The following is a 24,186-nucleotide window of genomic DNA, read 5'->3' on the forward strand; positions in this document are numbered from 1 at the left end:
AAAGCAAGTGTCCTTCGGAGCCAGGCCCTTAGCTTCCAATGGTACACCGCCTTAGATTACTCCAGATGCAAAGATGAAATAAACACCAAGTCTTTTATATTAACGCATCGACAAATGTACAGTAAACCAGGTCTCAGTGAGACTCGATGATCAAAGTTTAGTCTGAAACTGAGAGTTACAAAAAAAGTCCCTTTGCTTAACGATGTTGTTCCTTTTTATAAAAGTAACGACGGAGATATCTAGGTAACAAAATAAGTAAAACAACGATCCCTTAGGATTCGCCATGCTGTTAATCCTTTACTTTTCTTTCCCTTTTCCGCCGAATTGGTATCCCTTCTTCCTTTCCTGGGTCGTTCTTCTTCGATCTGCTCGATCTCGTTTGCATCTGGTTCCCTTCTAGAGGGACAACAGTTATTCCTCCTTTGTCTTTCCCTTTTGAATGGCAGCTCTTCGTTTCCACCTTTCCCTGCATAGAAAAATGACAATTATCAGCGATTAAGCTTTCCATGTTAATTCTCACACATTTTATTAGAATTCTTTATTTCTTTGAGTTCATGATGCAGAAAAGGTTACAAATGTTACTGAAAAGCCACTAAATTGTTTGTCAAAAACATACCTTTCAAGTGCTCCACACACCCCCCTGCTTACCCTGTTTCATGCCCTCATGAAAACATTATAGTTGACATGCAAGGCAGTAAGAGAATAGGCCGGAGAGGGAACCTCGTGTGGAGGCCTACAACCGTGATGAGCAACTAGATCATCAAAGAACTGATTTGTTTGACCTTCAGGCATTTCATACAAGGCCTGATATCCGGGTGCAGGGTGCCAAATGATTGGACTACGAAATCGATACCCTAACCAGGATGGCCCTGCTTGCAAAATACGCTCGCCATAAAGGTTCAATCGGCTGGCAGCCAGCTCAAAATTTTCGTATTTGAATGGTTCCCTGAGCTGGATGTTTGGGCTAGAAATCCGGTATCGGAATTTTGCAGCATCGATGGCGAGGTCTTTAATAGTCAGAAAATATTCCATACTGTGTTGGATTAGGTCCTCGTGCATGGGTCCTAATGTCTCCATGACACCCGGGGTTCTCATAAGGTTCCTATGTGCTCTCCATAACAGCACTGGGTCTCTAGGCTCGGCTCTCACCCACAAGTCTAGGCTATTTTCCTGTCTCTGAAAAGTGTTATAAGCTCTGAGCCATTTCAGCTGATTAACCCCGAATGAAATGAAGGCTTGCAATTGTATGTCCCCAACAAAAGGGCCAGGATTTAAGTCAGTTTCCTGGTCTAGCACGAGGTTGTGCAAGTAAAATTCACACAATAATATTTGAACCTTAACTCCATAATGCTTGTAAAAATCTATGAAATCATTAACAGTATTGATTTGTATAGGGGCACCCGCCCTAACAGCTTTTATCTTTAATCGTAAATATCGTTCAAGCAAAAATAAAGCATAGTTTTTAGCAGGGGCCCTACAGGTCAGAACGTCATTATACAAAGAACACACAGTGTCCATCTGCCTAATAACAATATCTAATCGACGAGTTACCTTGGCAACCTTTTCTTGCTCCTTTTGCCATCCTTCAAAGGCCTAGCTCTCGGACTGACTAATATCTTGAAGTTGCTGTTGTAACTCTTCATATTTCTCCCAGGGGATTGTTTGTTCTCTCAGCTTTTCAGCTTCTTGCTGAGCTTGCTTCATCATCTTGTGCAAGTTTCTTGTTTTCGGATCCTTTTTCCATAGAGCTGTAGAGGCCGAGAGTTTTACCTGAACCTTTTTGTTATGCTTTTTGGAGTTCAGAACCCGAATTAACCCTGAGGGTGGTGCCTCTGTTTGGATCTCCTTACTCTCCTTTTCTTTCTTAACACGAATGAAAGGTTGTTGTGGTCCCCCTGTTAATGGAACATCATCTTGTTCCTCTGCCTCAATTGGAACGACAATCCATTCTTCAGTGTCATTTGGAACAACAGTCTGTTCTTCAACGTCATTTGGAACAGCAGTCTGTTCTTCAATTCCATTTGGAACAACAGTCTGTTCTTCAATGTCATTTGGAACGACAGTAGGTCTTCCAGCGGGGTTTTGACCAACAGGGCGGCTATAAGTCCTTCGTCTTCTTGTCCTACGGGATTTTGTTGCAGTGGCCCTTTTTCTCTTCCTTGTGGTCCTTCGTATCCTTAGGTTGGCTTTCAGAATCCGAATTTGCTGTCGGAGCTAGGCTATAGTGTTCAACAACCTCTGCTGTTTCCTCCTTAATTTCTTGATTTCTATTGTCTCAGCAGAGGGCTCATGACTGGCCCTTAAATCTGTTCCTACTCCGTGTAGAATTTCTTCTGGTGTCTTGGGAACAGATTGTTCCCGATTGGTGTCTCTTATTTCCTCATCATGAACGGGTAGGTTTTCTTCTCCTGCCTTTTCTGCATGTGATTTCTCAGGTGTGTCTTCCTCTGTAGGTCCGTCAGGGAGGCCTGCTGGGCTGGAGGGTTGGCCATACTCCCCCATATTGGCCAGGATTGCGGCCAATTCGTCTTCACCCACAGGGTCCCGCGGCGGGCTGCCCTCCGGCTGTACTACTTCCTCCTCTTGATTGGACTGCTCAGTGACTGCCTTGGAGTGTTCAGCTTCTGTTTCTGTTTCGTAGTGCTCGTCTCCCTCCTCGACTCCTTCTCCGGGCTGCTCAGCTTCGCCCCCAGATTGTTCAGCATTTTCTTCGGAAGGTCCTCCTTCTGGTTCTGGAGGTTCGTCCGTAATCTCGATTAGCTGGCTGGTGCTCTCCTGGATCTTTTCCAACCTCCCTCGTATCTAGGCTAGCCAGGCTGATTTCCTTGGTCTCTCAGGTTTTTCGGGTGTACTAGCAACATGTTTTTCTGCTACCGATTCTCTGCGTTTTTCTGGTCGTTCCGGTGTGCTTGAAGAATGTTTACGTTTTGGAGCAACATGTTTTTCTGCTGCCAATTCTCTGCGTTTTTCTGGTCGTTCTGGTGTGCTAGAGGAATGTTTAGGTTTTGGGGATGGTGCTGCCAATCCCCCCTCGATCATTGCAATGAGCTCCTCCCAGCTGCTCTGCTGTTGAGTGAGACTATGGCTCACTATCAATCGAATCAATCCATGGTGGCTAACAACTGTTTCTACGTGCTGTGCCTTTTTCAGGCTTCGGGCCGCATCATGCAATAATGAATTTAAAAGTGCAGGCAGATTTACAGAACATTTTTCTTTCAAAACAGCTAAGAGTTTAAGATGACGTGGTCTTACCATGTATTTCCTTCCTTCGCAAGTGATGTAGCTCTGCACTATCTTTGCTAATTCGGTCCAGGGTTCTCCTAACGTTGCTGGCAGAACTCCCTTCCCCTTAACTGTCAAGCTTTGGCCTTCATCCTGGAAAATCTCCATAATCTTTTGTAAACTTTCTTTCTTCAGCGTCCATACAGGTCTGGCGGCTGGTAGTCCCGAGACTTCTGCAATTATATCATCAGTGACCGCTATCCACCTCCCTCTTACTATGGAGTAGTTCTCCTGCAGGTTTTGCAGAAACTCCAACGCCACTGTTTCATTCGATTCTTGTAGGTGACTGAAATAATTCAGCCACCCTGCCTTTTCCAGGATCTCCCGGGCAGTAGCGGAGACTGTCAACTTCTGAGGTTCGCTTCGGATTGCCTTTCCCCCCATGGTTCCACTAAGAATTCCCAATGGAACAACAACTTCCTGTGCTGTTTGAGACGCAGAGAGGGTGATCGTCGCAAGGTTTTGGAAAAAAACACAGAGTATGCAACAAAAATGGATTGTGGATGGCAACTTTCGTAAAAATAGAATTATCATGTCGTTAAACCATGCCATACCTTCGTACACTATCTTCCCCGAATGGTGTGCTGACACGTAATTCGTGGAGTAATGAGGTTACCTTCCCCCCCGCAATATGATAGGCTGTCCCAGCCGTCAAGTAGAGGAGCAGCAGCCATTCTGTAACCAAGTCATAAAGGAACAGCATATGAAATTATGCCATGTTTTAGATGGACAACGAAATACCGAAATCGAGGCAAAAAGGTGGATCGCGTTTTACATAAGAGCCTGCGTGATATGATGCGAGGCCGGGGGATGGGACGTCTGTCAATCATACGAAATCTCCAGCGGTCATTGTCAGTTCCTTTGCCATGATTGGTGGTAATGAGTGTTCATGCGATGTATACATCGAGACATAAAATATGATTTATTCATAGGATATAAGAGACAAAGAAGTATTGATATCATACCTATTGGTGTAACCATTACGACTTCAATACCATTAACAGAACTCTGCTGCCGACAGGTGTTCATAACCTTGGCAGAGTTGTTTATTTCACCCCCGGAACCATGATCCTTTGTGTGTATTTTGAAGAGTATTTTGTCAAAATGTAGGCCATTATGCTGGCTTGGTAACCAGGTAGCCATAATGCCATTCACAAGGAAGGTGCGAAACGTGGGCAGGCCGGCTCGTGATGAGACCCCCTGTTCCAAGGTCTGTTTATTTAGTGTACCTTTTGGACCATATCCCTGGTGTGGTGGCCATAATGGGAATGCCACTTCGCTTCCATCCTTATGATCATGGTAGGCTGGCTCTTGATGAGACCCCCTATCCTGCATTTGACAATTGATAATCCATATTTACTTTTTTTTTGTCTTTTCGCAAAGCACTTTTTCTTATTTATTTACACATAAGGGTGGTTCAGCACTCCTTAAGAGTGGGAATGGTGGAAGAAGTCTTATCATCCCAACAGGAAGATATAAATCCTTTGCTCTTATTCCTAAGTAATAATCAAAGAAATTTTTTTAGGGAAATCGTCATGATAAAGATAACCAACCAGAGAAACGGTAATAAGACAATGAAAACAAAGATGAGAAGTAAGTGTGTCCCTCCTCTTGTCCTCTTATCAATACTAGGCCTTATAAAGATAGCAATCTATGATCCGCTGACTTCGGTATGTTATGATTTATGTTCATTGCATAAGTGCATAGTTGTATCTTAAAGACTGGAGAGAACATGGGCGAAAAGCATCCTCAATATAAATCATCAAAGAGAGCAAAAACATGCCGATGGTGTTCCTTTTGAAAAAGGAACAGCAGAGAAGAATCCATGCAAACAAATACTTGAGATGCCGTTTCTTTAAAAGGAACAACAAAAATAATCAACAAAAAGAATGTTGTTCCTTTGGAAAAGGAACAGTAGAAGAGCAAAAATGTTGTTCCTTTTGAAAGGGAACAACAGAAAATCACGAATGTTGTTCCTTTTGAAAAGGAACAGCAGAAAATCACGAATGTTGTTCCTTTTGAAAAGGAACAGCAGAAAATCACAAATGCTGTTCCTTTTGAAAAGGAACAGCAGAAAATCACAAATGCTGTTCCTTTTGAAAAGGAACAGCAGAAAATCACAAATGCTGTTCCTTTTGAAAAGGAACAGCAGAAAATCACAAATGTTGTTCCTTTTGAAAAGGAACAGCAGAAACTCACAAATGCTGTTCCTTTTGAAAAGGAACAGCAGAAACTCACAAATGCTGTTCCTTTTGAAAAGGAACAGCAGAAAATCACAAATGTTGTTCCTTTTGAAAAGGAACAGTAGAAACTCACAAATGTTGTTCCTTTTGAAAAGGAACAACAGAAAATCCCAAATGTTGTTCCTTTTGAAAAGGAATAGCAGAAACACGCAAATGCTGTTCCTTTTGAAAAGGAACAGCAGAAACACGCAAATGTTGTTCCTTTTGGAAAAGGAACAGCAAAGACACGCAGAATGGAAAAATCAAAATTTTGAAAAAAAAGAGAAAGATCAATGAAAATGTTAAGAAAACGTATATACAAAAAAGAACTTATGTACAAGTTATAGAAAAAAAATGAATTCCTTACTGAATTATAGGTGAGGAAGATTTTGCTTCCTCTCCTAAAATTTCCATATCAGTGTCTCGATGTAGCTGTTGACAGAAGGATTCCCGAGTGAGTGGCTTGCGATAGAGACGAACTCGGTGGCCATTTACCTTGAATGCATATCCAGAACCGTCGATTGTGATCAGAGTGAGGGTCCCATTGTCATGTACTTTCTGGATTTCGTATGGTCCCAACCAACGAGTCTGAAGTTTCCCCGGGAAGTCCTGAAACCGAGAGTCATATAACAGAGCCCAGTCTCCTTCGTGAAAGACTTTGTTCTTGATGAGTGCATCATGCCATTTAGCTCGCTGCTGTTGAATAAGTGCTGTATTCTGTAATGTAGAGAGCCTGATCTCGTCCAATTCATTAATCTGCTGTAATCGATTAATTTGTGCCTCACTTAGATCTAGGCCAACTTCCTGTGCAGTTCGTAACATTTGGATTTCGAATTCTATGGGGAAAATAGGATGTTTTCCAAGCACTAATTGATAGGGTGAATAACAGGTGGTACTTCTCCATGTGGTTCTATAAGCCCACAGTGCTTCGGGTAATCGGGCGGCCCAATCACGCCTATGTGACGCAATGGATTTTGTTAAAATTGATTCTATTACCTTATTGCTACTTTCTACTTGCCCATTCGCCTGCGGGTGATATGGGGTAGTAATTTTATGCTGGACATGATAATTGTTAAGTGTTGCAGCTAATTTGTTTCCGGCAAATTGTGGTCCTCCATCTGTAATTATTTCTCTCGGAAGGCCATAACGTAGAAACAAATGGAACATGAACTGTATTACAAAATCTTCTGTAGCTCTAGGCAACGCTTCGGCCTCAACCCATTTGGTGACATATTCTGTCGCCACCAAGATATATGTTCTCTGATTTGATGATGGGTTGATGGGTCCAACGAAATCAAGAGCCCATCGTTCAAATGGTTCAATGACTAATTGTGGCCTCAGAGGCATTTCGTCGGCTTGACCAGGTCGTCCTGCTCGCTGGCAGCTGTCACAAGCTTGGACAAATTTCTTTGCATCTTTGAAAATTGTAGGCCAGTAGTATCCTGTCTGCAATACTTTATGTGTTGTTCTTCGTTCAGCAAAGTGTCCCCCACATGGTCCGTCATGACAGGCTTTTAAGATGTCGAAAATTTCATCTTCTCGAATACATCTCCTAATTTGCATGTCTGCCCCTGTGTGGAACAAATAGCCCCCAATCCACGAAAATCGAGTACTCTTCTGAACAATCTGCTTACGTTCATTAGGGGTTAAGTGTTTTGGTAGCTTACCTACTGCAAGGTAATTGGCAACATCAGCATACCAGGGTGTTTGAACAGCAACAGCAAACAGGTGCTCATCAGGAAATTGATCTTCCACTGCTGCTGCTTCAATTGATTTTGGTATTCGTGAGAGAAAATCAGCTACAGGGTTTTCCTTGCCAGGTCGATCCTTGATTGTGATATCGAACTCCTGCAATAAAATCAACCATCTAGTTATTCTAGCATTTATGACAGGCTTATTTGCTAAATATTTGATAGCAGAATGATCTGTATATAAAATAACGGGATAGCCTGTGATATAATGTCTAAACTTATTGACAGCATGTATTACAACTAGGAATTCTTTTTCAGTGACAGTGTAATTTAATTCAGCAGGGGATAAATTTTTGCTGATATAATAGATAGCATATGGTTTTTTATCCTCTTCCTGCCCAAGGACTGCACCGATTGTTGTATCTGAGGCATCAGATGAGATTTGGAATGGTAAATTCCAGTTTGGTCCTCGAAGGACTGGAGCTGTTGATACAAGTTTCTTTAATTCCTTGAAAGCATGGTCGCATTTTTCTGTCCACAAGAAATCAACATTACCAGTTAGTGCATATAGAGGTGCAGCAGTGTGTGAATAATGTTCTATAAATCATCTATAATACCCAGAAAATCCAAGAAAGCTGCGTACCTCTGTTTGAGTAGTGGGGGTGGGGATAAGCAAAAGTATTTGAATTTTGGTTGGGTCTACCTGAATGCCAGCTGCTGAAACATAGTGTCCTAGAATGAGCCCTTCAGTCATCATCATATAACATTTTTCGTGGCTTAAGCAAAGCCTGGTAGCAATGCAATGTTGTAGGACTTTTTCTAGAGTGTCTAAAGCTGGATCAAAATCATCTCCATATGGTGTAAAGTCATCCATGTACACTTCAAGTCCATCATTTATGAAATCTGTAAAGATGCTAAGGACAGCCCTTTGGAATGTGGCAGGAGCATTACATAGGCCAAAGGGTAGAACTCGATAGGCAAACGTTCCCCAAGGACAAGTAAAAGTAGTTTTATCTTGGTCTTCAGGGGCAATCTGAATCTGATTGTATCCATTGAAGCCATCCAGGAAAGAAAATAATTTCTTTCCTGCTAAAGTGTCCAATACTTGGTCTATGAATGGGAGAGGGAAGTGATTTTTTTGTGTGGCTTTGTTTAACTCCCTGTAATCCACACAAATCCTCCATTTCCCATTCTTCTTGGGTACCACCACAAGCGGAGAGACCCATTTACTATCAGAAATAGGATAGATAAAATTAACATCTAAAAGTTTCTGAAGTTCAGCTTTTACAACATCTTTTAGATGAGGGTTGAGTCTTCTTTGCGGTTGACGAACGGGTCTTGCATCTTTTTCTATATAAATATGGTGGGTGCACAATTGGGGATCAATCCCTTTCATATCAGGGTAATCCCACGCAAATGCTTCTTGATACTTTCGTAACAGATGGATGAGCTTTATTTCTTGGTCTGGTGTAAGGTTGGCATTGATATTTAGAGTCTTTCCCGGTTCAATTTCCACTACTTTACTGTTGGCAACAGAAGTCACAGGTATTGTTTGGTCATGCGCATCTTTCAAAGGATCTTCTTCTAGTTCACTATCGAATGCTGCTTCTATCATGAAACACTGTGTGTGAGATCTAGATTCAGTTTGACTAATGAAATTATTGATGGCATCGTCTTCTGTTTGGTCTTTAAAGTCTAGAGCCTTTTGTACAGTCAATGGGGATCTGATATTATCAGTAAGGTATGACACAGGGCGCTGGTTAGTTTTTATCATTGTAAGACTTGGCTATGCTGGAGGGTATAGAACTAGATTTTTAATATCTGGTCCTCTGGTTATAGTCATATTTCCCTGCCGGCAACCAATGTAAGCATCGGCGGTAGCAAGCCAAGGTCTACCTAAAATTAGCGGGTGTCCATCCAGTCGGGTTTTTGGATTAATTATCAGGAAATCGGTTGGGTATTCCCAGGAATCTACAGATACCATGACATCGTATAGAGTACCTTCTGGTCGAACTACAGATCGGTCGGCCAATTCTAACAAAGTAGAAGTAGGTTCTACCGATGTAATGCCGAGCTTTTGGAAAGTAGAGGTTGTCAAAATATTAATTGCAGCTCCTAGATCAACTAAAGCATTAGTCAGGGTCTGACCATAGATTTGAACAGTTACGATTGGATTTCCCGGATCTTCATATTTAATGGGTGTCTCTTTTCCTGATAACAGGTCAGATAAAGTACCGACTACTTGGACTCTTGGGTTAGTGGTTGCATTCCTCCTTGATTTTTTTATGCACAATCCTTTTATAGTTTTTACGTATATAGGGATGTCTTGAATGGCTTGGAGGAATGGAATTCTTATGTACAGATTTTGTAACTCTCCCAGAATGTCAAAGTCTGGATATTGTATAGGTCGTGGTATGACTAATCGTTTTGGGAAGGGAGGAGAGGATGTACTTGCTTGATGATGGGTCTGCTCCTTATTTACACCCTCTTGTTGTAACGGCTATTCTATTGGTAACTGATCTTCAATGTGAACTGTTTTATCTCCCTCCGTTTCTATTATACGTCCAGATCTTAACTGAAGATCATTGCACTCCCTCAGGTCAGGTCCAATTTCTAATGATTCCATGATTTGGAGGGATTGAACCGGTCTATTATTTGGATTGGGATTGGGTTGCGCTGGGAGTTGCGGTCTCAGATTAGACTGGGGGTTTTGTTGTAAAGCTGGCAGAGTCGGTTGAGGGAGCGAAATAGTTCCTGCTGGCTGATATGCCGATTTTGGCCAGTTTGTCTGCCAGGGTGAACCTTGTGAAGTAGGGGGAGTCCATTGTGGAGGATATGGGTTATTCTGCCAATATGGTGGGGCGTAAGGAAAATTCGGCCAACCAAATTGGCTTGTCTGATTCATCCACGGATTTGGAGAAGGAAACGACTGTGGTGACCAGTTCGAAAATGGGGGTTGAGATTGGTTTTGCCACATACTATATTGCTAAGCATTATACTGCGGAGGCTGGAAAGAAGAAGTTGGGTCTGTAAACATACCAGATTGCCTTGGTTGCCATTGGCGACGCTGGTTAATGAAGTATGCTGATTCTGGCTCTTCTTCCGCTTCCTTATATACTGCCTTCAATCCAGGAAGTGAGGGGCAGCTCTTAGTAAGGTGATCTTTTGTACAGATAGCACATGTTTGAACTGCATCTAGTGGACATTCCTTGTGGCTATGTTTTCTTCTACATCGGGGGCAGAAGATCGCCAAATTCTGTTCCGCCTCCATCTGTTTCTGTTTAGCCTGCACAATATCAAGTTGTGTAGTTAATGTCCCCAGAATATCAGTTTTAAAATTTTCTAATAAATTTCCAAGTTCTACACGTGTTACTCCTTCTGTTGATATTTTGTTATCTCTGACAAACCGATCATATTCTGCTGGTTTTATCCTTGTGCTGCCTCTCGAACTCCTGATACATAAATCAATGATGTCAGCAAAATTCTCTTGATAAATATCCCCTTTTCCCATGATATTTAATGTTTCAATCCACTGTTCCTTCATGCCTCTGATCAATGCAGTTTTTAACACATTATCAGGCAGAGGTAGTGATGCATAGGGAGATCTTTGTAAATTATACTGAAAACGTTCTATGTACTCCTCTAATGTTTCATTTGGTCTAGCTGTCATTTGGAATATTTCATCTTTTAATTCTCTAGACCTACAATAATCCTGATATTTTTTTAAGAAGGACCCTTTCATTTGATCCCAATTATTAATGACCCCACCGCCTAGGCCCATAAACCATCTTAAAGCAGCCCCCCTTTAAGGTAGAGGGGAACAATTTCAATTTCTGGGGATCGGTGGTGTAATCATACCCCCTGCACAACACATCGAATTCGAATAAAAATGCATCCGGATCTTCTGATGTGAGACCGTGAAATGTGGGGATATGTTGGAGAGGGATAGCTTTCATGGGCGCATTTGCTGCGGAATCCACTATAGGATATTGCAATGTAGAAGTTTGAGTATTTGGCTGATTCTGCGCCATGGGATCGAATATATGCCAATAACCTTCCGGGATTTCTAGGAGGGTATTCCTAGGCTGAGAAGGAACGGCCTTGACAGGGATTGTTTTAATAACACTTCCTTTGTCTGGAATAATGAAAGTCCCTATTGTTTGAGGAGATTGAATTCCTCCAATAATGATTTTTGCAGCGCTCCCTTTATCTGGGCTATTTAATGGCTGGTCTGTTTCAATAGGAGATTTGGGTTCCCTGGTTTCCCTTGTTTCTCCTTCTCCTTCACAAAGGTTACTGAAATTCCCTTCCTGCAATAGCTCGGGAGTAGAATTTTCAATTTCTTGAAAGTCCTGCTCCTCAGTTTGACTATGCACTTCAGCGAAGGCTACAGATGGTGATCCTGTGGCCTGAAGGGAGCTAGTAGGCTGTTTAGAATTGATTTTCCTGGGGCCTACTGATGGTTGAGATTCAGTTTTCTTATAGATTTCGTCTATGAAGGTTGTTCGGCCAAGGGTCACCGGCCCTTTGGATTTTTCAGGTTTGAATGGAGGTTTGATATTCTTTTCTAGCTTTTTCTGCTTAGTCATGCACTCTAATAAACTACTAAATCCTATTCAACCAACAATTCTGCTAGGAAAGCGGATGGTGGAGCAGGGCTTTTACATGCTCCATACGCAGGTTCTTACCTTTCGTTTTTAAAATCCAACTCTCCCCTAGCAGATTCATACACTACTCTGTAAAAGACAAATGGCTATACTCTTTCCCCGGCAATGGCGCCAAAATGTGGAGCTGTAACAAGGGTCTCTTTCACCTCTAATTATCCCACATTAACAAGTCAATCTGGGAACGTTTTGTTATTGCAAAGAGTATCTCAATCCGAGGCTATTCGTCAAAGTAATGCTTAGTAGTACAGCGTTCAGAAAATACAAGAGTAAATGGATGCTAAACTATGACTAAATTACTTCAAAAGGATAAAATCACACAAGACAGCTTATCAGTCAAGGGTGCGGAAACGATAACCCATCCCTCTAGAAACTGATGGAAAGTAAATTAGAGCATGGACCATAGGTTTGGGAGCTAGGCAACGACTGTTGAGGCTCACTACAGCCTTAGACCTTCTCTCACACCAAAGCAGCAAATGCAAGTAAATGGAACGACAGAAAGTAAAATGGACCAACAAATAGGAAATGGAACATCAGCTCTAAAATGGAACAGCAGTAAATGGAACAGCAATCAAATGAACTAAGTCTCGCGAGTCAGAACCAAACTTGCTCTATTGAACCAAACTCACACTCTGCGATAAAATAACAATCTTCTCTCTTAAGGCAAATTGGATGGAATGTACTTTATGGAACAGCACTCATTGATGAATTATGGAACAACAGGAATCAATCATATATACACGCAACACGCTAGTATAGTAATCTGACGATTAAGGAGAATACGACTATGTTTCCAAATAGAATAACATTACTTTCGGAGTCCAATAATCGGGATTTCAAGTGAATCCAATAACAGTAATATTCAGTACAAACGCTCTGTAACAGAAATAGCTGGTTTAGACTAATAACATGCAATCAACTCTGAAAAGATTCAATCATGCAATGCAGAGTCACCACATGGATTTCCTGAAAGAACCATTAATGAATTAATCGTAGCAGAGCATGGAACAACACATGAAAAGCATATCAGATTACCGAGCAATAAAGATAAGCAAACCAGGCAGAAATCAAGTTATAATGATTCAAAAGCAAGTGTCCCTCGGAGCCGGGCCCTTAGCTTCTAATGGTACAGCGCCTTAGATTACTCCAGATGCAAAGATGAAATAAACACCAAGTCTTTTATATTAACGCATCGACAAACGTACAGTAAACCAGGTCTCAGTGAGACTCGATGATCAAAGTTTAGTCTGAAACTGAGAGTTACAGAAAAAGTCCCTTTGCTTAACGATGTTGTTCCTTTTTATAAAAGTAACGGTAGAGATATCTAGGTAACAAAATAAGTAAAACAACGATCCCTCAGGATCAAAGATCCTGAGGGATTCGCCAAGCTGTTAATCCTTTACTTTTCTTTCCCTTTTCCGCCGAATTGGTATCCCTTCTTCCTTTCCTAGGTCGTTCTGCTTCGATCTGCTCGATCTCGTTTGCATCTGGTTCCCTTCTAGAGGGACAACAGTTATTCCTCCTTTGTCTTTCCCTTTTGAACGGCAACTCTTCGTTTCCACCTTTCCCTGCATAGAAAAATGACAATTATCAGCGATTAAGCTTTCCATGTTAATTCTCACACATTTTATTAGAATTCTTTATTTCTTTGAGTTCATGATGCAGAAAAGGTTACAAATGTTACTGAAAAGCCACTAAATTGTTTGTCAAAAACATATCTTTCAAGTGCTCCACACAAGGAGCAGATATATATTGACCATACAAATGCATATAACAAACACAGTATTCAAAGATACACAAGAATATGGAGGAAAAGTAAAATAGCTTTATTAGTAAAATTCATAGAAGAGAGGATTACAACCACTTGGTCTGACCCAGTGCCATCCTCCCAGCTTGAAAGGCCTCCTCAGCTCACACAAACCAAGATCACCCAACAATGTCTTCAAAGAGAAACCAACAGCACCTCTTTGCAAATTACCAAATTCCAACCTCTAGATCTTTTGGATGAGGGATCCATTTATAGATATTTGCAGGGGGTGAGTCAGCTTCTGGGATTTTGATTATTGTCATCTCTTTGATAGTTCTTCGTTCCACTTGGAGATTTTAGATCTCTTACTCATCCTTGGGTGAACTCAGAGAGGCAAGTGTCAAACGAGCAGCGTCTAGAAGATTCTTTGGGTTTCCACCTAGAAAACTGCTTGTGCCATTTGTCTTCTCTCGCTCATCGCACCTTATAGAAGGGATTTCCAGTATGCATCGCACTTTTTTCATGTGGCAGGTGAGATGCATCGCACCTTTAGCACTAGGCAGTCTGTATGGTCCTGCTTTAACCAGTTCTGAGTAGTTTTTCATGGAAAAATTTTTGAGATGATGTAATCAGCTGACCTTGCTCCTTTAGGGTGTGAAATAACACTTTTAGGGACTTAGAATCCCTTGGTTTATGCACATATGTGATTGGGGTTGCAGTGCCCAAATATGTCTATAATAGGTGGGTGGTTGACTATGCAATGGAGAAGTTGGAATGGATGTTGATGATGAAAGAGTCCCACTATCAGAACCTTGAGGTGACTTCCTTGCTCTTTTTCGTTTAGGTAGAGGTAATTTAGTTGGTTTGATACCAAAATTTTTGCTCTATAATTTGGTAAGAGGATGAGAAGGACTGTCTTACGAAGTCACACTACCTTGAGATATTTCAGAATTTTGTGGTGATATGGAAAATCCTTGAAGTTTATGAATCAAAGACTCAACTTCAGGAGGTTCGATAGTATATTTCTCTGAAATGTTTAGGTTTGTGGCAGTTTTTGTTGTTTTCTCAACTTCTTGCTTAATATTTAAAGACTTGGAATGCGATGGAGAAGTCGGTGGAGATTTTGAGGGCGATATAATCTCAAAAGGGTATTTAGATTTAGATTTACTATCCATTCATAGTTTGGGCCCGCCTTCTAGTGCCAAATATGTTGAAGCCCCAAAAATTGGGTCTACAAAAAGGGGGATACCCACCCGGTCCTGACCTTGAAAGAAACTCCTTTTCCATTTGGGATGGTGGGTCTAACTGGGGATAATGTGACCAGTTTCCCAATTTGTTTGTGATGATAAGAGTTGATGTTTCCCTTTCTGAATATTTCTAATAAAATTATTTTAATCTAAGTCTAATTTAAAACATGCAATTATATTCTAATGAATAGAAATATCTAATTCTAAAACTAACCCGGGATTTAACTTCTCACCTATGCGATCTAAAATAGTTTCTAATAGCAGTTGGTAATAAAGATCATTCAATCTCTACAAAAAAATAATTCATTAAAAATGATTTTTTTTCGTATAATAAATTTAATCGAAACAATAGTGAGAAACATTTCGCATGATAAGTCATTCATACATTAAGCATAAACAGAATAGTCATCATCGTAAAAAAGTGCCAAATGATAACTCAAACTTTCAAGCTTTCATATAGAAACAACTAAACATAAAATATTACTTTGACACATAAGCAGAAATCATTAAGAGATAAAAGTACCATTGATAACAAGTCCTACTCATGAGCTTCAACAATATAGATTTATCTCTTCCTAATTCAATATCTACTAAGAGTACAGAAATGAATTTCAGTAGCAGACATTAAATGTAGATATCAATAAATCTCATTCCCTTCATTCATCAAAACCTCCTCCGAGGGTGCAAAAGTGTATGTTCTAAGGAAACAATTTTGACAAATTCCTGGACCCCCCTCTAAATGCATGAGAGGGGTTAAAATACTACTAACTAAATACTAAAAACAGTTTATTACAAAAACATAAGAGGAGGTTTAAATGACCATCCTCATCTAAGGAAAAGATAAATAAAAAATAAAACTAAAAATGTATCTGGAAATGAACTATCTATGCATCTATTCTCTAAGATCGCAAGCATTCAGCATCGGCTTGAGGAGCATCAGTTGGCCGACCTCCGATTTTAGTTGTCCTGCGAAAACAGAATCGGAAAGTGTTGGCACTATCTTCTCTGCAAAATTTGTAAGGCGCTTGAGAGTCATGCATTGACTGTGCAGTTTAACCAAGTACTGCCAGTAAGTGTCCCAATTCAACTTGGTTAACTTCTTAATTGACTCTGCCTTTTCCTCAGCTTCTTGTCTCCAGTTTGTCTGTAGTTGTTGTGCCTTTGGGAGAAATCCCGGAGTGGTTTCTAATATCAGATTTGCTCTATGCAGTTTTTCATTGACACAGACAATGACATTGTTCGCCGTTGTCACTGCTTCTTCCACTGCTTGTTCTACCTTTTAAATCTATGCATCCCACTTATGGAACAAAATTTCTTTGTGGGCATCATTGATCTTGGGCAAGCCTATTTTCTTTCCTTCCTCTGATTCCTGCCAAATCAAATAATCAGAAATTCTTTTATCAATTAAATCACAATCAGGTCACAAATCCATGACTTGACTTGTAATTTTATCACTCATCTCGCAATGGGAGCTCCATTGCGATATTCTTTGGTAGAATGCCTATTGTTGTTGCAAGAGTTGGTCATTCAAGGCAAGGGCTTCTGAGACAAACTTTGTTATTTTGGTGTCATATTTATGCATTTCTAGCATAGCCTATAATTGATGTTCCTTTTTGGCCAAATTGTTATGATACCCCAACTACATCTGTTGAAAATCCTGTTGTAATTTTTCTAATTTCTCCTCTTCTTCTTGGTTAGCACTGGCCTGCTGTAGCCGTTGCTGCAAAACTAGGATTTGTTCCTCTCTATCCTTAAGTAATAGTTGTACCTCAAACACTTTATCGATAGTAGCAGAAGCATAGGCTCCTGTGATCTGAGATAACTTAGTCAAATTTTCAGTAAGGTCAGTGGTACGGTCTCGCCAAAGGACATCGAGCTGCTCTGCCTTAGGTGAGAGCACGTTGTCCAATTTCTATTTCTTTCTTTGTCTTCTTACCATTGCCTTGTGCTGTAGACTATAAAATACATCTAGAGGAGGAATCTCCTCTATCTTTGGCATGATTTTAGACGATGGGGTTATCGGAATATGCTCCATTTCTGGAGCATTGCTGACTGTTTCAATGACCATATCTGTCATTGCCTACACTATATTCTCACGTGTCTTCGTGTTCTACTCTTCAGTATTAATCAATTCATTAAATGTTTCCCATTCTTTATCCAGCTCAGTTGTTACTGGCTTTGGTGGCTGGATGATGGGAGGGGGAACCTTCACCTGTGGTGTCGTTAAAACTTGTTGCTCTGGGTGCTCTTTAGATTGTGTAGTATGCCTGAATGACCCTTCACTTTTATTATGGTCACTCTCAGACCATTTAGAGCGTTCTGGTGATTCTTTCCCAGAATTAGACCTGGACTTGTCTGTACCCGAGATTCCACTTTGATTGATGCTGGGAGTTGGCTCCCTTATTAGCTCTAAGCGCAACTTATCCAAGGGGATATTTGCTAATCTCCTTTCACTGTAGAGTTTGAATTCTTGGAATTCTGCTGGGCGAAATTGAATTTGAGCCATATGAAAAATGTCTTTCAGTGTGCCTTTCTGCTGGAAGATGTCATCGAAGAGATCATCTTCTTTGGTGAATAACTTTATTTTGACAGCCGTAGTGAAATTCTTAATGACATCATAGTGATTGAATTGTCTCCCTGGAAATTTAAATAGTCGTAGACTCAACATGTTGTCTACTTCTTTGAATGCATGACCTATATCAAACAGTGAAAAGGCCCCACAGGCCACAGGAAATTACGGCCAGACGACCTTCTTCCTGTCTTTCCACTCTTTTCTCATTCCTCCTACCCCGCAGGTTTGGTAGGTTATTTCACGGGCCAATAACTTATTAGGAACATACAAGGGTAGGACATGAGGGGAAGCGATGCTTTTGAATACTCTGATGTAAGTGAAAAAAACTTCTCCAAACCATCTTCTGGTAGAGAGAATATCAACTTCCGCTTCAGGGGAAAATCTTGGGGCGTCCTTTTTATACAACATTCTATGAAGAGGTAACATAATTCTGTGACAAATTCTATAAAAATATGGGATAAACTTGGAATCCCATAATTCCTTATGGTAAATGTGAATGGGAAATGGATTCTGTATAGTCCACTTCCAACCCATTAAAGGAAATCTAGAAACATAACAGATTTCATCCATAACATAAGCAACTAAAAAGAAAGGAGGATAAATCCTCTGAGAGGGAGTTCTTTTAGACCGGTAGTTCCAAATAGCTGAGGCAAAATTATCAAACAATATCTGGGCCTAATCCATAATAGTGGCATTAGTGGCCGCATCTAATAGGGGTAGCCACTTGGATGAAAACTTGTTGGTGTCAGGCCTTCCAAATAGCCTACATAGCATAACAACAGAAAAGCAATACGGGGAGGAGAGGGAACCAATACTGTACATACCATGTTTTTCCTTTTCCAATGGCTCTTCCTTTTTCGACCAGTTCTTGGTGTACTCAGTCAAATATTCATTTTATTTGGCCAATTTCTCCATAAAATGCTTGTTGTAGCTTGCCTACGGCTCTGGTAGATGATACGTAAGCCTTAAATCATATGGGGTAAATGACCCAATGAGCTCCTGCCTCCTTGACTTGAATTGTCTGTCTGTAATATTAGTGTTGTCCAATACCCACTTGAACATGTCTGTATATGGAAGTATCTTAGGCCTTGCTGCTATTCGATGCAGGAATCAACATGCAAGTTCAGTAATTGATGCTTTGATGACCCACATGAGTCTATTGTGTAACTTCCATAACTCTGGGGTTTTCTTCTTCCAGGAGACTGTAAATACCTTCCCAAGTGGATATGCCAACTTCTTTGGTACAGGTGGTGTTTGTGAATAAGGGCGTCATCTCTGCTTTCTCAGCAACCGGAGCTTTTCACTTCTTTCCCATTACGTTCTACACACTACTGTGTATATTATTTTGCTTCCTGCTCCTGCAAGTTTACAAGTAAGGAAAGAATAATGGTAAGTGATAAGGTGACAGGAAAGCTCTTAATTCTGAAATCATATCAAATATATCACCCTACGTGAAACAACCTTTCAGTCAAATCTAAATCTTATCTCATAAATGACCGTCAATAAACCACCAAGTTTACATTAATGCCCATAACTAGGTCTCGGATTACGAGAAATATTTTATTGAATAATGAGCCCTGCTGATCTGCGATAAAGTGATTTTGCGATTTTCTTCGCAATATCACAGATTGTCGTATCGCTAATTCTTTTCGTTAACAATCATTTATTTCTTTATGCGACCACGAGATGCGATTTACGAGATGCTTTATCGCATATCGCAGGATCGAGATTTTTTTATCTTAGGTGGTGCTTGTGGCATATGAAATCTGCGATGTGTGATGAGTCTTTAAGGCACGTGATCTCACATATTGCGTTTTCTTGATTTCGAAAGTTTGTTTATATGATGTCCACCATTACCCTTTTGCGATGTGATGTTTTATTGTTAAGAGAATGATTTTATTCGAAACTTATAATAAAACTTAAGTTTTTTTGGGTTTTGTAAATGTTTTCCTAAGTTTATGATAGTGTGTTTTTTTCAAAGGGAATTATAAGTGCTAGTTTTTCTTTTTTAGAAGGGCCCCCATTTGTTTAGTTTTATTACTAATACTAAATAAAAATGGGGGTTGTTGCTGGCCACAACAGGTGCTAACAGGTTATTGCCTCTCAGAATTACGTAGAGAAAGCCTAGGAGGTTAGTGTGAGGCAAGCTCTGTGTAATTTCTAGTCGCATGGAAAGGTCTTCCATCCAAGAAATGTACAGTGCAAGCAGGGAATGAGACAGTTTAGACCCGCCGACGGATGACTAAAAATAGTAAGGGCTGACTGCATGTGCGAAACTAGGTGAAACATGAGTGAATGAACATGCATGTTGTAAGTGAATGCAGGATTCAAAAAACAAGAAAACAAGTCATTGTGTGAAGCGAGTCACTGCAAAAATGGTTGTTAGTGCAGAAACAATGTCATGCATGCGACATGAAGGAGATGCAATGGAAAATTTGTACCAATGTTTCTAAAATCTAACATGCATTAAAACGACAACAAGAATTCAATGAAACCAAGCAAACAATACTAACACAAATAGAAATACCAAAAATGACCGAAAAGAAGCAAAAGACATGAAAATCAGAGTTCCCTTGAAAAATTTGAGTTGAGTGTGTCAAAGTTTTGTAGAGGTGACAGGGAATGCTAGAGCTCCAACATCGAAGTCAAGAATGAGCTTTGAAGCATCAAATAAATAATTTTGACAAGATCGAGGTTTATGACGCACATGCCACAAATCTAGGAAAAAGCGACACTTCGTGGGAGGTTTTTGAATGACTTTTTCATGTATCCCCCAACTGCTAAAAATGGATCCCAAAAATATAGGGATGCATTTTTCTTTTTTCCTTTCCGGAAAAAAGAAGCCCATGCATGCAAAGTAAGATTGCATAGTCCTGGAGGGAATCTGTCAAGTTGGGAGCACATGCAATGGACTTTAAGCCTCTGGATGACTTCTGCATAGTTTATGGGATGAGTGGCTTTGGCTTCCCCTTAAGCTTTGCGCAATTTTTGGACTGAAGCCAAGGTTGTCAGCCAAATCTGCACAAATTTTGAGAGCAAGTCTAGTGATGGGCTGGTCTATGTAATTTTCAGGGGGAAGGGAGTCAGCTTGCTGTGTGCATTTCTAGAGAGAAACAAGTTACCTTGATGCTATGTGTAATTTTGGATAGAAAGGCTGGTTACCCTCTAGTTTTGCACAATTCTACAAGTGAGCACAAGATCCAGTTGATGATCAAGTCACAAGATGTCAGCTTGTGGGTGGAAGGCAAACAAGTTGGCTAACACAAGCTGATAAGCCAAGAAACTAAACTGAAAGGATATGTACCTGGGTAGTTCAAGATATGCTGCTAAGGATGGTTGGTAGGGAGGCTCCAAAACGAAGCTAAGGAAAAATTTTGGAGGATGGTTGTAGACGCTACAACAATACCCTAGATACCACATTTGGAATTAGAGAGAGTGTGAGATGGTTTTCCCAAAGATGTGTATTTTATGAGACTATGTTATATTAATTTGAATATGAGGCAAACACTTTTTTTGTGCTATATATTCCATAATAACAATTTTTTTTTTAAATGTATATTATTTAGCATTAGGGCATCTCAATTAGTGATCAAAGTAATGTCAGTCCTCAAAAATTTAAAAGATCGAAGGTTCAACTCCCCTAGTTGTTACATAGTTCATGGAGAGGAAGATAGGCCTTAGACCCCATTGGATACTATATATATCTATATATATATATATATATTTTCAATTTTCCACCATTAAATTTAATAAGAAATAATTAAAAATCTATTATTAAGTTTATCGATAAAAATATAGTTGTAATATAATTGTTAATATTTTCAATGGTTATACATTGTACAAATTTAGCTTGTAAGCTCTAACATTTTTAACTTTGCAATACAAGTGTATTGATGTATATTTTTCAGCACTCCTCTCCTTAGAGTTAGAGAAAATGTAAAGACTACATAGCTTTTGTAAGATAAAACAAAATTAGAATTATTGCACACACAAAACGTTTTTCTATGTATTATCATTACAATGTCATATATTTCTTAAAATAGATTAACTATCCTAATTAATCAATCTATGTAATTGAGAGAATATGTCAAGCACACCTAAAGCTTAGAGCTAACTACAACTTAATTGCAATGAACAATATATTTATTCACAAGGAACATTACACATTAAGCACAACACAAATAAGAAATATTTTCTACATATTACCATAACAATATCATATATTTCTTAAGATAGATTAATTATCCTAACTAATCAATCTATGTAGTTGAGAAGATATATTAACCACACCTAAACCTTGGAGCTTAACTACAACTTAATTGCAATGAACAATATATTTATTGATTAGAAATATTACACATTAAACACAAGACAAATAGAAATTAAATTTTCCAACTATTATGTCGTTGAGTCTTCCTCTACATCTCTAACAATTTTGGAATCTTGTAAGTTGGACTCCATGAAGCTGTCTCTAATCTTCCTAAATACCTTAAATGTGTAGCATTGAATTCCTAGTTCAATCTAGAACTCAGATCTCCTGAAACCAATTATTAGACTACACCAAATCACATAACCTCTAGAATCTCGTGAAGTCAATTGCTAAACAACAACCAATCACATAACGTCACTAATATACCACTCTAATGATGGATAATTCCCTAAATCCACAATTCTAATGATGGATCATTCCCTACATCCACAATTCCTTAACCACCATCCATATGAGCTCTTCAAACCACTAAATTAAGTCGTTGTTCATAATCAATAAACTACTAGTCATTTTATTAAGACAATTCCATATAAATAAATAGATACATGATCCTATCAGTTCTACTGGCCATTCATATAAAAAGAAACATTCTAAATATTGAATGTATCCAAGGTCAAACAAAAGTGAAAAATCACATTTCCGTAATACTAACATAACTACACCACACCACTAGGATCTTAATGCTGGGGTGCTAAATTTGGGTTACCTAAAGGCGATGGAGGTTGATGAGATTGATCTCTTATAATAAGTTCATCCACAGCTTGTTCGTTTAGATTGGCTGGTCATCTGTTTTAGCAGAATTCGCTTTGGCAGAATTCCTTTGTAAACGTTCCGTAAGCAGATGAGTGCGTGGGATAGTACATGGGATCAGTCCGTGCAACATAGGATTGACAAGGTTGGCCCTATATCGAGGTCAGGTCGCTGTCTGTTTCAGCGATGAAATCCAAAATTTCCAAATTCCGTTAATCCAAATTCCCTTAATCAAATAGATATTGCGATTACAACAAGCATCTGTAACAAAATATATATTATGATCACAACTAGCGTAGGCTTATATTTTGATATGTGAAGGCTTTCTTCTGGTACAGTAAAATTTATCGTTGCTGAGCTTCAGCTTCATTTGCATGTTTACATATTCTGCCTATTCCCGACTTGTTTCGGCGAACAACAAAATTTACACATAAGAAAAAACAATCTTTAACGTTGTAGCAAATGTCAAAATCATTCATTATAACATTCATTCTGTGGAAAACACGATATGATAAACATTCATTCATGTAGAGAATTCATTGATGTAATGCTCATATATACATAATATGGTCTATGATTATATTAATAACAGAGTCTTACACAAGGGATCACAAATAGAATCCCTTTATTCAACACAACGATTTATTTAACGCAGTAGACTATCAGTGCCATAAGCATATTAATATTAAGTATCTTCCTTCTGCACACATTAGCTTACATATAGAATCAGTTTATGAGATCCGTGGCAGTGCAGCGGTCGAAGTAGCAGAAGCAACCCGAGGCGTGGCACTTACCGTTGTTGGCTTTTTCTTTATTTATGCAGATCTTAGCGCAGTCATCTTCATCATCTGGACAATATGCGCTGCCCCCTTTTCTACTTTCTTTCTCGCAAATAAGAGCATAAACCCCAATCCCAAACTCTGCCAAATAAATCACATTAACAAATAAACACACCCACAAAATTCAAATTCAAATATCAAGTATAAATATTCATTTGGAATCAGAAAAATCAAATTTACATACCATTTCGGGCCATCAGCAGCAGCACCAACAAAACGGCCGCTCTGGCCATTGCAGCTGGGAACCTATCTGCCCCGCAGGTTTTCATTCCTGAGCGTTCACAGGTTTAAAAATGTGGAAGAGCCGACTGGAGTTATATAGAAAACCATCCCAAAGGAACTAGATTATCCATAGTGTGGGTAATCATGAAGATGTCGAATAATTGAGAAAAAGTTAAAAAGTGAGTGGGAATTAGAGGTACGCACTAAAATTTGGAAACTTATGGGAGAATGGACCTATTATGGTGCACAAAGTACATTGACTGAAGGACAAAGCGACAAATAGCTAACTGTAACTATTTGTCCAAAACTTTTCAATGTCAACGCATCTGATAAGTCGCTGAGTCGGACTAATAATTCTAGTTTGTTTCGAGATCGACTGTGTAGAAGCATCACTCTCAGTTTTGTATATTAAAGGAACAGATGTAATCCCGACCTCAAAATTGTGGTGCAATTTGACAGAGGTGATAGTGATGGTGATCGAAATGGAGAGTTTAATGTTGAATTCTATATATTTGTTGCAATGTAACCTATGATTTCATTTTTATATAAATTAATCACTCATTAATTTAGGTTTTTCTATATAAATTAATCATTCATTAATTTAGGTCATATAGAAAATTGATGTTGGTATGATGCCTTTTTGATGTTGGTATGATGTCTTCTTGAATCATCACTTTACT

General features: G+C 39.4%; 1 protein-coding gene across 1 annotated transcript; it reads right to left on the reverse strand.

Moving 5' to 3' along the window:
• Window positions 1–23,013: 23,013 nt before the first annotated feature.
• Window positions 23,014–23,586, reverse strand: LOC149162360 (uncharacterized). The gene is made up of 2 exons (XM_089435681.1): window positions 23,469–23,586; window positions 23,014–23,365 (listed from the first exon to the last, which is right to left on the reverse strand). The coding sequence occupies exons 1-2, from the start codon at window positions 23,551–23,553 to the stop codon at window positions 23,172–23,174; spliced, it is 279 nt and encodes a 92-aa protein (XP_089291807.1). The 5' UTR covers window positions 23,554–23,586; the 3' UTR covers window positions 23,014–23,171.
• Window positions 23,587–24,186: the final 600 nt, after the last annotated feature.

The sequence above is a fragment of the Pinus tabuliformis genome, chromosome 5_2 (assembly GCF_031772625.1).
Source record: "Pinus tabuliformis cultivar Carrire ecotype Pingquan chromosome 5_2, CPIR1, whole genome shotgun sequence".
Classification (NCBI taxonomy): domain Eukaryota; kingdom Viridiplantae; phylum Streptophyta; class Pinopsida; order Pinales; family Pinaceae; genus Pinus; species Pinus tabuliformis.